A 17,536-nucleotide genomic window follows, 5' to 3' on the forward strand; every position below is an offset into this window, starting at 1 on the left:
ACACTTTTGTTGCAGGACCATGTGTAGTCTGGAGAGTTCTAAGGGATAAGGCAGAGTGGCTCAGGTGATAATAGGTTGCTCAGTGATTAAGGAAAGCACCTAGTTATCAACTACTACAATATTTTTTCATTATTTTAACAATCAATGCAGTCATATCAGTGCATACCAGCTGACTAAAGTTCCAGTTGAAACACAAAAAAGCTTCTCTTTGGGGTTTGGATCTCTGAGATCATGACTTAGGGATCCTTGAAACTTTGGAGAAATCAGAAATCAGTTGAAAGCTGCTTGGTGAGCCCTGGTTAAGAGCTCAAGTAATGAGGCCCTGAAATTACTTTTACATAGTCCAATGCCCATCTCCCTAGGAGAGTTGTCTGAGGTCATGGTCCCATTATTACTCTTGCTTAGAATGTTTGGGAGGTGTATTACTATGACTACAGAGAACCAGCTAAGAACACATCTACCACTTAACACCACTCTGACTTTGCTCATTACTGATTTGTATCTCTCCCGCTCCATACCACCCACCCCGCTCATCTCCAGGGTCTTTTACCATTGTGTGACAATGTTTTGAAGAATTAAATGCCAGAGAACAGTGTGCATTGTGGAAAGTTTCAGTTGCAAAGTTCAGAGCCAAGAAGGAAGGCTAGAAATCCTGACTTTTCCTTACCTGGCTCAGCACTTGTCTTCCCAAGGTAGCCATCCACTTCTGTGGTCCAGTTCCAAATTGGGTTCACTGTAGATATTGCTATAAAAACAAAGTATTAGGTTCAGAGGCCTCTCTTCCAGCCAGGAACTATGAAGTAGAGGGTGACTGAAAAGTTTGGGTACCTTCATTGGGCATTGATGCTGAGCTTTCCAGAATCCCTGGCTATGTTTTGATCATTAGTACTGAGATGAGGTATCTTAGTTTCATATTGTTAGTGGCAGGAAGACGTCCATATAGGGGGTGGTGAAACATATCCAAACTCCCACAGAAAGTCAGATTTGGAGCAAAACAGAAGTCAGAGCTTTCTCTTCTCCCACATGAGCATTCTAACTCTCTCTTACTTTTGCCTCAGAAGTGTTCACAAAGAAGAGTACGCATATTTATGATTCCACTTTTTCACAACTTTTTAATCATTACCTTTCTTTTTTTTCCATTCTGTTATTGCCATGTTTTCTCTGATGACCCAAATGACCTCTTATTACCCATATAAAGGCATGGAGTCTTCTCCTTTGGCTTACATGGCATCATTTCAGGACTCTATTTCACCCAAACCATAGTGAAACTCACCTTCCAAGGGAGACTGCATGGTTGTAGGTGCTTCAGTTGTAGGTATTTCAGTCTTAGTCTTGAGTGGATTTGAGGAGTCTGCAAGGAGAAGGGAGACCAGTCAAGGGTCCTGGAACCGTTGAGTGAACAACTGAATACCCTGGAGAAATTAGTAAGTAAGCAAGAAAGCCAACTATAGGAAGTAAGTAAGGGTCAGGTCAGGTCCATACCTGGACCTCTTTCAACACTTTTCTTTTGATGCTGGAAAGTTCAGTGTTACCTGTTCATTCTTCACATCATTTTAAGGTAGGATTCTTAAACCAGGGTTCATAGACCCCCAAGGAATGTGTAGCTAAAGTCCAGAAGGTCTTTCAGTATGAATTGGAAAGACATTTTGTTTTTACTAACTTCTGAAATTTAGCTATTAATTTTCTTGAGAGGGACATAGAAAGTATTACAAAGAAGGTAGCTGTGGGTGATGTCAATGGGAATGGTAGAGTTATGACCTCTGGATATTTATTTCTTCACAAAAGCAATATAATAACAGACAAAATTTTTCGAAATCAACATTTTTTCCAAAATTAAAAAAAAATAGCCAAAGGTTTGCATCAACCCAGGGAACATTTTTAGGAAAAAACCCTCAATATTGTTAATAATGGCAATTTTGTGCCATTTGAATTTTTCCTAACCTCATTACTCCTCCCCAGGCCAATAGTAGCTTTGAGTAAGAACAGGTTAATTCCCAAACAACTGTCATTATTTGATCTGTGCAGTGGTTTCTTGACTCAAAATGCTTGTTTTTATTGGTTACCCAGTATTAAAACACTCCCTTGGGAGAGGGGTATATGTGTCACACAGCTGCCTGAGACAATGGATAACAGTTGAGGAAAACAAGAGACTGACCAAAAATTTAAAAAAAAAAAACACTGAAGAACGTAATGTCAATAGGAGATTTGAAAATCTCTGACACATTCCTAAGAATCTAAAAGGTCACTGTCAAGCATAGTGCTGTGTGAATGTTCAGGAAAGACATGAGGTTATAAGCTTTTACCTCCGGCTAGCCTTGAGACTCCATGTAAGCAGGGAGTAAAGGTTATAGCACAGTCAAAAGCTGCCTGGGTGAGTGCTAAAGACATATTTCAACAGGTAACAGAGCCCTTTAGAAAAGATTGGGAGATTTATTTAGGTATTTAAGGAAATCTCTATTCAATCATGAGCTGACCACTAAGCTAACATAGTAGAGACTTCAGTGGCCATTTATGACAAAGAAGACAAAAACTATACTGGATTAATTCAAAAAAGTCACTAAACAAACAGCAACTAGCACAACAAACAATGTCAACAATAAGCCCTGGAAAAAGAATGAGAATCAGACTTCCATAATTGTCACATTATATTATTTAAAAACTCCAGTTTTCAACAAAAAAATATGTGACATTCAAAGAAACTAGAAAGCTCATAAACAGGTAAAATAAATCAATAAACATAAACTGTTTCTGAGGAAACACACGTATTAGACTTACTAAACAAAGATTTTAAATAATTATAAATATGTTTTAAAAAAACTAAACGAAACCATGCGTAAAGAACTGAAAATAATGAAACTGATTCAAACCAAAAAGAGAATATCAATAAAAAGACATACATTATAAAAGAGGAACTATCTAGAAATACTGGAGTTGAAAGGTAAAATCATCAAAAAGAAAAAAAATATCATGAGGGGGAGAAAAATTTACTAGAGCTGATTAAAGTGGCAAAAGAAAGAATCAGTAAACTCGAAAAGATGACAATTGAAATTAGCCACAAAAACAGAAAAGAAAAAGGATGAGGAAAAATGAGTAGTACCTCAGAGACCTGTGTACACCATTAAGTGTACCAATGTACACATAATGAAAGTCCTAGAAATACAGGATGGAAAACGACAGAATATTATTTTTAAATAATGTAAAAAAAATCCCAACTTGATGAAAAGCATTATTCTACAAATATGAGAAGCTCAATGAACCCCAAGTAGGAAATTTTTTTTAAAAAATAGACACCTAGACACATAATTAAAAGCCAAAGCCATTAAAGAATATTGAAAGCAAAAGAGAAGCAAGTCATCATGTATAAGAGATTCTCAATAAGATTTATGACTGATTTCTCACTATGGAAAACAGTAAGGATGTTCTTCAAAAAGTTGAAAATAGAACTATCTTATGACCCAGGATTTGCACTACCATGCAGTTATCTAAGAGGTAAAGAAAATAGTGATTTGAAGAGGCATATGAACCTCAATGTTTATAGCAGTACTATCTACACTAGCCAAAACATGGAAAGAGCCCAAATGTTCATCAGCTGAGGAATGGAAAAAGAAGAGTGGTATAAACACACACACACACACACACACACACACACACACACACATGCAAACACACACACGCTGGAATATTACTGAGCCATCAAAAATAATCAAATATTGCCATTTGTGATGATGTGGATGGAACTAGAGGGTTTTATGCTAAGTAAAATGTCAGTCAGAGAAAAATACCATATGATTTCACTCATATGTGGAATTTAAGAAACGAAACAGATGAACATAGGGGAAGGGAATGAAAAAATAAGATAAAGACAGTGAGTGAAGCAAATCATAAGAGACTCTTAACAATAGGTAACAAACTGAGGGTTGCTGGAGGGGAGGTAGATGGGGAGATGGGGTAATTGGGCATTAGGGAGGGCACTTGATGTAATGAGCACTGGGTGTTATATGCAACTGATGAGTCACTAAAACTCTACCCCTGAAACTAATATTACACTATATGTGAACTAACTTGAATATAAATAAAATCTTGAAAGAAAAAAAAAAGATCTATAGCTGATTTCTTATTGGAAATAACGGAAGCCATGACACACTGAGATGACATTCAAAGTTCTGAAACAAACATCTCATCAATCAAGAATTCAATATTTAGGGGCGCCTGGGTAGCACAGTCATTGGGCATCTGCCTTCAGCTCAGGGCGTGATCCCGGCATTCCGGGATCGAGTCCCACATCGGGCACCTCTGCTGGGAGCCTGCTTCTTCCTCTCCCACTCTCCTGCTGTGTTCCCTCTCTTGCTGGCTGTCTCTCTGTCACATAAATAAATAAAAAATCTTTTAAAAAAAGAATTCTATATTTAACAAAACTGCCCTTCAAAAACAAAGGTGAAATTAAAGTATTACAAGACAAACAATAACTGGAAGTTTGTCACCAGCAGATTTGTCCTATAAGGAATCCTAAAAAGAATTCTTCAAACTCAAATAAAAGAACACTAGGTAGTAATTTGAATCAAAATGAAGAAATAAAGCATCAGTAAAGATAACTACATAAGTAAATACAAAGAGAGTATAAATGATTTTTGTTTGTAACTCCTTTTCTTCTATCTGATTTAAAAGACAACTACATAGTCTCCAGATGGCCGAGTAGTGGGAGGACCCTATACTTGCCTTGTCCCTCAAACACAGCCAGATAAACATCAAGTCATTCTGAACACCCAAGAAGAAATCTCTCTGAGTACTGAGAACAAATGGCACATCTAGAGGCAGAGAAGTGTCCACACTGTGGAAGGTAGGAGATGCGAAGAGTTGATTTGGGGGAGGAAAGAACTGAAGGTGCTTCAGAGGCAAGGGACCCTTGTTCACAGAGGAGAGAGAGAGAGAGAGAGAGTGAAAGCAGCGTGCAGGGGACTGAACAGGAAAAACTCTTCCCCAAAAGCATTGGCTGGGAAAAGGAGAGGGGCTGACTACCACAAGTTTTTATAAGCAGGGGAACTCAAAGTCTAAAGTTTTAGAAATCTGTACCATCCACAGGGTTGTGCCTGGTGGGCTTAGCAGTGCTCCTGTGGGGAAGGAAGGCAGAGGCCCAGGAGCAGATAGAATTCTCTGAGGATCCCCTGGGTTGCCTGGGGAGAAACAGTTCCCCTTCTTGGAGTCCATTTGGGAGAGGTGGCACTGCCTCTCAGGGGACAAAAGAGAAGGCAGGCACTATTGTGCAGCCCCATTAATTAGCATAGCAACAGAGGCAACTGCTGAAGGCAGCTGACCTGGAAGCCAGCTTTTGGCTATCCTTTATTATAAACTCCTAGCCCCACATGGTTGGATGACTGCCTTTCTAGGACAAAACAGCAGTAGCCACAGCATGATGAGACCTTCCCCCAGATGATCAGTGCAGGTCTGGCCTGTGTCAGGTCACTAAAATTTGGAGCTGTGAAACCCAGTCACATGCCTGAGATAGACACAGGAGTACAGTGCTGCCATGTAGACAGATGGCTCAGAAACAGACAGAGTGAAGGCACAAGAGGGGACACAAGAGAGGAGATTGTTCAGTCTTCTGTGAGGGCTTCCTGAACAGCACCAGGTGCAAACTCCCTTTTCTGGGAATGAGAGAGTGGGGTGACACCATCCCCTCCTGCCCATCAGAAGGGACAGGCTTCAGTGAGCAACACAGTGCTCCCAGTGGAGGCTGGAACAGCTTACATGAAGCCCCACATTACTGCACCCAGCAGGTACATCTATACAAGGGCAAGTAGCCTGAGAATCAGCTCAGGAGGCCCCTGCCCCAGAAGACCAACACAACATCCCTGCATGCACCAAGTCTACTGATCATAGAGTGTTGCAAAGCTTCAGTTCTAGAGGAAATACAATCTAGCCTTTTCTAATAAGCACCCCAAAACACACTTAGTTAAAAGTTGCCACACACTGGACCAGGTCCAAACACTCTACACTGCAAGCAAGAAGAAACTCTGCAGAGGACTGATCAGAAGAAAAGGGCAGCCAAAACACAAGAGTGGAGTGCACACAGAATACACCAAAAAATCTTCCTAAAGCACCATGCTCTAGACAGCATATGACCTCTTCTTAATATAGCCATTACTCTCAAGAGCAGGAAACATAACAGATTTTCCTAACACTCAGTAAACAGAGGTCTAAGCAAGATAGAGAAATTCATTCCCAAAGAGAACAGGAATAGATCATGGCCAGAGATCTAATCAAAACAAATATAAGTAGTGGGGGAGGAGTTAATATGGTGGAGGGGTAGGGGACCCTAAATTTGTCTGGACCCTGGAATTCAGTTAGATAGTTATCAACTCATTCTGAACACCTGTGAAATCAATCAGAAATCTGAAAAAAGAAATGTTGCAATTCTACTAACAGAAAAGTGACCACTTTTTGGAAGGTAGGAAGTGCAGAGATATGAATCCAGGGTGATAAATCTGAGGATATGGCAGAGGAGAGGGAGCCAGCTTAAGGAGGCTACCACAAAGTATGATAAGCAGCGGAGCACAAAATCAGAACTTTCAAAAGTCTGCTACAATGAAGGACATCGCTGGATTAAAGGTGCTCACGTGGCAAAGCAGAGCAGAATCCCAGGTGGGACAACACAGTCTTAGGATTCCTGGGGTCACAAGAACAGGGGTGCCTGGGTTTGGCAGATTTCCCAGGCATGAGTGGGAAAGCCAGTTGAAAAGAGCAAGTCTAAGGTGCCAGCTGTCTGTGCTGTGTTGCCATAAACTGCAAACTTGCACAGTCATGCCAATGCTCTCCTGGCAGAGGCCCAGCAAAAGGCAGAGGTGTGGCATGATCCCCCACTCCACTGGGAGGAACAGCATGGTCTGTGCTACAGAAGTCTGTAAAAATTGTAGTCTTGAAACTCAGTTGCATGCCTCAGAGAAAAACACTCAGTAACAGGCTGGGTGAACACTGAGTTCAGAAAGAAACCAGGGAGACAAGAATGATTGACTCCTTCTCTGTAAAGGCTCACTGGAGAGTGGCATGAATCTTCAGCTCCAGGGCTAGAGAGTGGAGTGATGCCATTTTAATCCTTCCCATTGGTGCTGAAAGACTTCAGGGAGCAAAACAACACCTTATAGCGAAATGTGAACCCGCTTACACTGAGCCCAGATCCCTGGCAAAGGAGGCACATTTCCACAACTGGAAGGGCACTTGAGAATCAGTTCAATAGGTGCCTTCGCCAGAAGACCACCAGGAACAACTGGCTAGCACAGAGTTTACAGTAATAGAGAACTACAAAACTGCAGCTCTTGGGGAAAACAGAATATAGCATTTATGGGTTTCTTTAAATTATTTAGCCTTTCAGTATTATTTTCAGCTATTATTCTTTCAATTATTTTTTTACTGTTTTTTAAATTTTTATTTTATATATGTTTTATATATATCGATTATTTTTGTTTCCTTTCATTATATTTTATTTTTGTGTATATGTAAGTTTTTCTTCCTTTCCTATTTTGGGATCTAGTTTCTTTTAACAAGCAGACCAAAAAGGATCTAGTTTTTTGTATTCTTCCATTTTATTTCCTATTTGATTCTTTCTTATTTTGTTTTGTTGTTTTGTTTCTGTTTTGTTGTTTTTCTCTGTTTTTTTCTTGTTGTTATTGTTGTCTTTTCTTTTTCTTCTATTTTTTTCTGGATAAAATAATGAGATGAAGAAATTCACCCCAAAAGAAAGAACAGGAGGTAGTGCTGACTGCCAGGTATTTAATCAATACACATACAAGGAAGATATCTGATCTAGAATTTAAAACAATGATCGTTAATATACTAGCTGGGCTTGAAAAAAGCATATAAGATACTAGAGAATCCCTTGCAGTAGAAATAAAAGAACTAAAATCTATTCAGACTGAAATTAAAAACGCTATTACTGAGATGCAGTCACAAATGGAGGCTTTAACAGCAAGGATAAATGAGGCAGAAGAGAGAGTCAGTGATATAGAAGATAAGATGATGGAAAATATGGAAGCTGAAAAGAAGAGAGAAAGACAAATACTGGATCACAAAAGGAGACTTAGAGAACTCAGAGATTCCATAAAGCAAACTACTATCCAGATAATAGGGGTCCCAGAAGATGAAGAGAAGGAGAGAGGGTCAGAAGGTTTATTTGAAGAAATTATAACTGTGAACTTCTGTAAGGACAGGTAAAGAGTTTCCAGGACAAACAGAAGCTAAAGGAAATTCTGAATACTTAAGCAGCCTTGCAAGAAATATTAAAGGGGAGCCTTTGAGTAAAGAGAGAGCCAAAAGTAACAAAGATCAGAAAGGAACAGAGAGAATCTACAGAAACAGCAACCTTAAAGGTAATACAAAGACACTAAATTCATATCTTTCAACAATTACTCTGAAAGTAAATGGACTCAATACTCCAATCAAAAGACATATGGTATTGGATTGGATAAAAGAAGAAGAAGGAGAAAGAAGGAAGAAGAAGAAGAAGAAGAAGAAGAAGAAGAAGAAGAAGAAGAAGAAGAAGACCCACTGATATGCTGACTACAAGAGACTCATTTTAGACCCAAAGATACCTCCAGATTGAAAGTGAGGGGATGGAGAACTATTTACCATGATAATGGACATAAAAAAAAGCTAGAGTAGCAATCCTTATTTCAGAAAAATTAGGTTTTAAACCAAAGGCAGTAATAAGAGATGAAGAAGGACACTGTATCATAAGGAAAGGGTCTATCCAAGAAGAAGATCTAACAATTGTAAATATTTATGCCCCTACAATGGGAGCAGCCAAATATATAAATCAATTAATAACAAAATTAAAGAAACTCATTGGTAATAATACAGTAAAAGTAGGGGCTCTTAATACCCTACTCACAGCAATGGGCAGATCATCTAAGCAGAAGATCAACAAGGAAATAAGGGCTTTGAATGACACACTAGACCAGATGGATTTAACAGATATATTAAGAGCATTTCATCCTGAAGCAGCAGAATACACATTCTTTTTGAGTGCACATGGAACATTCTTCAAAAAATATCACATACTGGGTCACAAATCAGGTCCCAACTGGTACCAAAAGACTGAGATTATACCATGCATATTTTCAGACCACTATGCTTAGAAACTTGAAGTCAACCACAAGACAAATTTGGAAGGAACACAAATACAAGGAGGTTAAAGAGCATCTTAATAAAGAATGAATGGGTCAACCAAGAAATTAAGGTGGAATAAAAGAAATACATGGAAGCATATGAAAATGAAAACACGACATTCCAAACTCTTGGGATGAAGCAAATGTGGTCCTCTGAGGGAAGTATATAGCAATATAGGCCTTTCTCAAGAAACAAGAAATGTCTCAAATACACAACTAACCTTACACTTCAAGGAACTGGTAAAAGAACAGTAAATAAAGCCTAAATCCAGCAGGAGAAGAGAAATAATAAAGACTAGATCAGAACTCAATGATATAGAAATGAAAAAAAATAGTAGAACAGATCAACAAAACTAGGAGCTGGGCCTTGAAGGATTTCTAAGATCAATAATCCCTTAGCCAGACTTATGAACAAGAAAGAGAAAGGAATAAAATAAACATGTATTGCAATGAGCACTGCAAACAATGAATCATGGAATATTACATCAAAAACTAATGAAGTACTGTATGGTGACTAACGTAACACACACATACACATAATAGATAAAATAATAATTGAAAAATAAAATCATGAATGAAAGAGATCACAACCAACACTGAAGAAATACAAACAAATAAAAGAGAATAGTATGAGCAATTATATGCTAACAAATTAGACAATCTGGATGATATGGGTGCATTCTTAGAAACATATAAACTACCAAAACTGAAAGAGGAAGAAAAAGAAAACTTAAACGGACCCGGACCTATAATCAGCCAAAAAAAAAAAAATTGAATCAGTAATCAATAATCTCCCAACAAACAGGAGTCCAGCACCTGATGGCCTCCCAGGGGAATTTGACCAAACATTTAAAGAAAAAATAATAACTATTCTTCTGAAACTATTTCAAAAAATACAAAGGGAAGGAAAACTTCCAAACTCTTTCAATGAGGCTGAATTACTTTGATCCCCAAACCAGGAAAATACCCCACCAAAAAAGAGAATTATAGACAAATATCCCTGATAAACATGGATGCAAGAATTATCAACAAGATACAACTAATAGGATTCAACAGTACATTAAAAGAGTTATTCACCATGACCAAGTGAGATTTATTCCTGGGCTTCAAGGGTGATTCACCATCCACAAGTCAATGTGATACACCACATTAATAAAAGAAAGGACAAAAACCGTATGATCCTCATAGTAGATGCAGAAAAAGCATTTGACAAAATACTGTACCTTATCTTGATGAAAACGCTCCACAGTGTAGGGATAGAAGGAATATACCTCATATCATAAAAGCCATACATGAAAAACCTACCGCAAATATCATTCTGAATGGGAAAAACTGAGAGCTTTTCCCCTAAGGTCAGGAATATGACTAGGATGTCCATTCTCTCCACTGTTTTCAACATAGTACTGAAAGCCCTAGCCTCAGCAATCAGACGATGACAACAACAACAACAACAACAACAACAACAAAAACAAAATAAAAAATAAAAAGCATCCATATCAGCAAGGAAAAATTCAAACTTTCACTCTTCACAGATGGCATGATACTCTATGTTGAAAAACCAAAAGACTCCACCAAAAAATTTGTTAGAATTGATACAGGAATTCAGCAAAGTTGCAGGATGTAAAATAAATGCAGAGAAGTCAGTTGTATTTCTGTATACTAACAGTGAGGTGGAAAAAAGAGAAATCAAGGAATCAATCCCATTTACAATTGCACCAAAAACCATAAGATTAGCTAGGAATAAATCTAAAGAGGTAATACATCTGTACTCTGAAAACTGTAGAATGCTTATGAATGAAATTGAGAGATACATAAAGAAATGGGAAACCATTCCATGTTCATGGATTGGAAGAACAAATATTGGGGTTTTTTTTAAAGATTTTATTTATTTATTTGATATATAGAGAGACAGCCAGTGAGAGAGGGAACACAAGCAGGGGGAGTGGGAGAGGGAGAAGCAGGCTTCCCAGTGGAGGAGCCCAATGCAGAACTCGATCCCAGAACCCTGGGATCATGCCCTGAGCTGAAGGCAGACGCTTAACGACTGAGCCACCCAGGTGCCCTGGAAGAACAAATATTGTTAAAATGTCTATGTTACCCAAAGCAATCTACACATTCAATGAAATCCCTATCCAAATACCACCAACATTTTTCATGGAGGTAGAACAAACAATGCTAAAATTTGTATAGTACCAGAAAAGACCCAGAATACACAAAAGAATGTTGAAAAAGAAAACAAAAAATGGAGGTATTATAATTCAAGACTTCAAGCTGTATTACAAAGCTGTAATCATCAAGACAATATGGTAATCACACAAAACTAGACACATAGATCAAGGGACAGAATACAGAACCCAGAAATGGACCCTCTACTCTATGTTCAAATAATCTTTGACAAAGCAGGAGAGAATATCCAACGGAAAAAAAGACAGTCTCTTCAAAAAATTGTGTTGGAAAAACTGGACAACCGCATTCAGAAGAATGAAATTGTACTACTTTCTTACACCATACACAAAAATAAACTCAAAATGGATGAAAGATCTAAACATGAGACAGGAAACCACCAAAATCATAGACGAGAAAACAGGCAGCAACCTCTCTAACCTTGTCTGTAGCAACTTCTTGCTAGACACGGCTCCAAAGGAAGAGAAAAAAAAAAAAAGTAAAAATATCAACAATTGGAACTCATCAAAGATAAAACCTTTTGCACAGCAAAATAAACAGTCAACAAAAAATAAAAGGCAACCTATGGAATGGGAGAAGATATTTGCAAATGTCATCAGATAAAGGACTAGTATCCAAAATATCTAAGAACTTATCAAACTCAATACCCCAGAAACAAAATATCCAGTCAAGAAATGGGCGGAAGACATGAACAGATATTCCTCCAAAGAAGACATACAACTGGCCAACAGACACATGAAAAAATACTCAACATCACTGGGCATCAGGGAAATACAAATGAAAACCAAAATGAGATTCCACTTCACACTGGTAAGACTGGCTAAAATCAACAATTCAGGAAACAATAGATGTTGGTGAGCATGCGGAGAAAGGAACCCCCTTATGCTGTTGGTCAGAATGCAAACTGATATAGCCACTGTGGAAAACACTATGGAAGTTCCTCAAGAGTTAAAAATAGAGCTACCCTATGACCCAGCAATTTCACTTCTTGGTATTTAGCCAAAGGATACAATTGTAGTGATTCAAAGGGGCACATGCACCCCAATGTTTATAGCAGCAATGTCCACAATAGCCAAAATGTGGAACGATCCTAGATATTCACCAACAGATGAATGGATAAAGAAGAGGTGGTATATGTATATACAATGGAATATTACTCAGCCATCAAAAAGAATCAAACCTTGCCATTTGTAAAGACATGGATTGAACTAGAGGGTATTATGAAAAGTGAAAAAAGTCAGTCAGAGAAAGACAAATACCATATGATTTCACTCATTTGTGGAATTTATAAACAAAACAGATGAACATAAGGGAAGGAAAAGAAAAATAAAATAAGATGAAAATTGATAGGGAGGCAAACCATAAGGGAAGCTGAACTGTAGGAAACAAACTGAGGGGTGCTGAAGGGGAGGTGGGTGGGGGAAGTGATAACCAGGTGATGGGCATTACGGAGGGCACTTGATCTAATGAGCATTGGTGTTGTATGCAATTGATGAATCACTAAATTCTACCCCTGAATCTAATATAAAAGGCAGAAATAGGTAATATTTTTGAACCAGAATTTTTTAAAAATAATAAACATGATAGCTGGGCTTGAGAAAAGTATGCAAGAAACCAGAGATATCCGTACCCAGAGATAAAGGACATAAACTAATCAGGCTGAAATAAAATATGCTATACCAGAGATGCAAACCAACTGGATGTATTGACAACAAGGATGGGTGAAGGAGAGGAACAAGTCAGTGATATAGAAGATAAAATTATGGAAACTATGAGGCAGAAAATAAGAGGGAGAAATACTGGATCACGAATGATTCTAAAAACTAGACTTAGGGAACTCAGTGACTCCATAAAGCATAATAACATTTGTATCACAGAAGTCCTAGAAGAATAGAGGGGAAAAGGGAAGATGGTTTATTTGTGCAAATTATAGCTGAAAACTTCCCTAAATTTGGGAGGGAAACAGACATCAAAATCCAAGACACATCTCCAAAGGCAAGAGAAACAAAAGATAAAATGAACTTGTGGGACTTCATCAAGATAAAAAGCTTCTGCACAGCCAAGGAAACAGTCAAAAAAACTAAGAGGCTGCCCACGGAATGGGAGAAGATATTTGCCAATGACACTACAGATAAAAGGCTGGTATCCAAGATGTATAAGAAACTTCTCAAACTCAATACATGAGAAACAAATAATCGAATCAAAAAATGGGCAGAAGATATGAACAGACACTTTTCCAATGAAGACATACAAATGGCTAACAGACATATGAAAAAGTGTTCCACATCATTAGCCATCAGGGAAATACAAATCAAAATCACACTACGATACCACCTTATGCCATTTAGAAAGGCAAAAATGGACAAGGCAAGAAACAACAATTGTTGGAGAGGATGTGGAGAAAGGGGATCCCTCCTACATTGTTGGTGGGAATGCAAGTTGGTACAGCCACTCAGGAAAACAGTGTGGAGGTCCCTTAAAAAGTTAAAAATTGAGCTACCCTAGGATCCAGCCATTGCACTACTGGGTGTTTACCCCAAAGATACAGATGTAGTGAAGAGAAGGGCCATATGCACCCCAGTGTTCATAGTAGCATTGTCCACAATAGCTAAATCATGGAAGGAGCCGAGATGCCCTTCACCAGATGACTGGATTAAGAAGATGTGGTCCATATATACAATGGAATATTACTGAGCTATCAAAAAGATAGATTTCTCAACATTTGCTGCAACATGGACAGCACTGGAGAGATAATGCTAAGGGAAATAAGTCAAGCAGAGAAAGGCAATTATCATATGGTTTCACTCATCTATGGAACATAAGAAGTAGGAAGATTGGTAGGAGAAGAAAGGGATAAAGAAAGGGGGGATAATCAGAAGGGGGAATGAAGCATGAGAGACTATGTACTCTGAGAAACAAACTGAGGGCTTCAGAGGGGAGGGGGTGGGGGAATGGGATAGGCTGGTGATGGGTAGTAAGGAGGGCATGTATTGCATGGTGCACTGGGTGTTTTACGCAACTAACTAATCATCGAGCTTTACATCAAAAACCAGGGATGTACTGTATGTTGACTAACATAATATAATAAAAAATATTATTATAAAAATAATAATAAAATAAAATGAAATGAAAAAAAATTAGAAATCAAAATCCAAGACACAGAGAATGCCCATCAAAATCAGTAAAAAGCCAGCCAACACCAAAACGTATCATAAACAAGTTCCCAAAATACACAGACAAGGAAAGAATTCTGAAAGCTGCAAGGGTGGAGGGGAGCCCTTAACCTACAAGGCAAACCAGGTTCACAAAAACTCTCTCCACAAAAAAATAGGCAGAGTAGAAAAAAGTGGCATGATATATTCAGTGTGCTGAATCAGAAAAAAAAATGCAGCTGGAGATACATTATTTGGCAAGGCTATCATTCAGAATACAATGAGAGATAAAGAGTTTCCCAGGCAAACAAAAAGTAAAGGAGTTCATAACGACTAAACAAGCCCCGCAAGAAATATTAAACAGGATTCTGTGAGTGGAACTGATAGACCAAAAGCAACAATGACAAGAAAGGAACAGAGACATCAACAGAAACACCAATCTTACTAACAGAATTGAATTAAATTCATATCTATCTTAATCACTACAAATGTAAATGAACTAAATTCTCCAATCAAAAAACATAAGATACCAGAATGGAAAAGCAAACAAACAAACAAGACCTATTTATATGTTGGCCACGAGAGACTCATTTTAGACCTAAGACACCTGTAGATTGAATGGGAGGGGATGGAGAACCATCTATCATGCTAATGGACATCAAAGGATACTTATATCAGACATATTTATATACTTATGTATAAATATATACATATTTATACTTATATACAAAGGATACTTATATCAGCCATACTTATATCAGACAAATTAGACTTTAAACAAAAGACTGTAGGAATAAATGAAGAAGGGCACTATATTATAGTTAAGGGGTCTATAAATCAAGAAAATCTAACAATTGCAAATATTTATGTCCCCAACTTAAGACACTCAAATATACAAATCAATTAGTAATGCACATAAAGAAAGTCATTGGTAATAATACAATGAGAGTAGGGGACTTTAACGCCCCATTTACAGCAATGGACAGATCATATAAGCAGAAAATCAACAAGGGAACAATGGATTTGAATGATACACTGGACTAGATGGACATAAAGGTAAATTCAGAATATTTCTTCTTTAAACAGCATAATACACATTCTTTTCAAGTATACATGGAGCATTCTCCAAAAGAGATCACATACGGGGTCACAAATCAGGCTTCAGCAAGGACAAGAAGACTGAGATTATACCATGCATATTTTCAGACCACAATGCTATAAAACTTGAAGTCAACTACAAAAAAAATTGGAAAGACCACAAACACATGGAGGTTAAAGACATTCTATTAAAGAATGAATGGTTTAACCACTAAATTAAAGAAGAAATTAAAAAGTACATGGAAGCAAATGAAAATGAAAACAAGACAGTCAAAAACCTCTCAGATGCAGCTAAGAGGGAAGTATAGAGCAGTACATGTCTGCCTCAAGAAGCAAGAAAAGCATCAGATACACAATCTAAATTTACACTTAAAGTAGTTAGAAAAGAAATATAAAATAAAGCCTAAAGCCAACAGAAGATGGGAAATAATAAAGATTAGAGCAGAAAGAAGATTATAGGAACAACAACAACAAACAATAGAATAGATCGATGAAACCAGGAGCTACTTCCTTGAAAAAATAGTAAAATTGATAAACCCTTAGCCAGACCTATCAAAAAGAAATAAGTAAAATCAAATAAAACAAATAAGTAAAATCATGAATGAGAGAGGAGAGATCACAACCAACACCACAGAAATGAAAACTATCATAACAGAATATTATGAAAAATCATATTTCAACAAACTGAACAATCTGGAAGAAATGAAAAATTTCTAGAAACATACAAACTACAAAAACTGAAAGAGGAAGAAATAGAAAAGTTGAACAGACCTGTAACCAGCAAGGAAATTGAATCAGTAATCAAGGTTGATTCCAAAACCAGACAAAGACTACACTAAAACAAGAATTACAGGCCAATATCCCTGATGCAAAACTGGAAGCAAAAATTCTCAACAAGATACTAGCAAATGGAATCCAAAAATACATGAAAAGAATTCATCATTATTTTTTAACATAGTACTGGAAGACCTAGCCTCAGCAATCAGACAACAGAAAGAAATAAGATGCATCCAGATTGGCAAGGGATAAGTCAAACTTTCACTGTTTGTGGTATCTCAATGTGGTTTTAATTTGACACATAGATCAAGGGATAGAATACAGAACCCAGAAATGGACTCTCCATTCTATGTTCAACTAATCTTTGACAAAGCAGGAAAGAATATCCAATAGCGGAAAGACAGTCTCTTCAACAAATGGTTCTGGAAAAACTGGACAGCAACATGCAGAAGAATGAACCTGGACTACTTCCTTACACCACACACAAAAATAAATTCAAAATGGATGAAAGCCCTAAATGTGAGACAGGAAACCAACAAAATCCTAGCAAAGAACACAGGCAGCAACCTCTTTTACCTCAGCCATAGCAACTTCTTAGTAGACATGTTTCAGGAGGCAAGGGAAACAAAAGGAAAAATGAACTATTGGTACTTCATCAAGATAAAAATCTTCTGCACAGCAAAGGGAACAATCAATAAAACTAAAATACAGCCTATGGAATGGGAGAAGATATTTGCCAATGACATATCAGATAAAGAGTTAGTATCCAAAATCTATAAATAGCATATTTCACTCAACACCTGAAAAACAAATAAAAAATAAAAATACAAATAATTTAAGAAATGGGCAGAAGACATTAATAGACACTTTTCCAAAGAAGACATCCAGATGCCTAACACACACGAAAAGATGCTCAGCATCACTCATATGAGGGAAATACAAATGAAAACCACATTGGGAAACCACCTCACACCTGTCAGAATGGCGAAAATGTAACAACACAAGAAATAGCAGATGTTGGCAAGGGTGCAGAGAAAGGGGAAACCTGTTACACTTGCAATGAGAATACAAACTGATGATGCCACTCTGGAAAGGAGTATGGAGCTTCTAGTATAAATTAAAAATATAAGTATCCTATGATCCAGCAATTGCACTACTGGGTATTTA

At 37.5% G+C, this 17,536-nt stretch overlaps 1 protein-coding gene across 4 annotated transcripts in view; it reads right to left on the reverse strand.

Moving 5' to 3' along the window:
• VSIG4 (V-set and immunoglobulin domain containing 4) overlaps nt 1–17,536 on the reverse strand; it is a 50,621-nt gene that overhangs the window by 11,869 nt on the left and 21,216 nt on the right. For all 4 annotated transcript variants that reach the window (XM_026487621.4, XM_044379901.3, XM_044379900.3 and 1 more), the window contains 2 exons: nt 1,274–1,351; nt 668–745 (listed from right to left, as the gene is read on the reverse strand). In XM_026487621.4, the coding sequence (XP_026343406.1) occupies nt 668–745; nt 1,274–1,351 (156 nt within the window). The remainder of the gene's footprint in view (nt 1–667; nt 746–1,273; nt 1,352–17,536) is intronic.

This window comes from Ursus arctos, chromosome X (genome assembly GCF_023065955.2).
Source record: "Ursus arctos isolate Adak ecotype North America chromosome X, UrsArc2.0, whole genome shotgun sequence".
In the NCBI taxonomy this organism is placed as follows: domain Eukaryota; kingdom Metazoa; phylum Chordata; class Mammalia; order Carnivora; family Ursidae; genus Ursus; species Ursus arctos.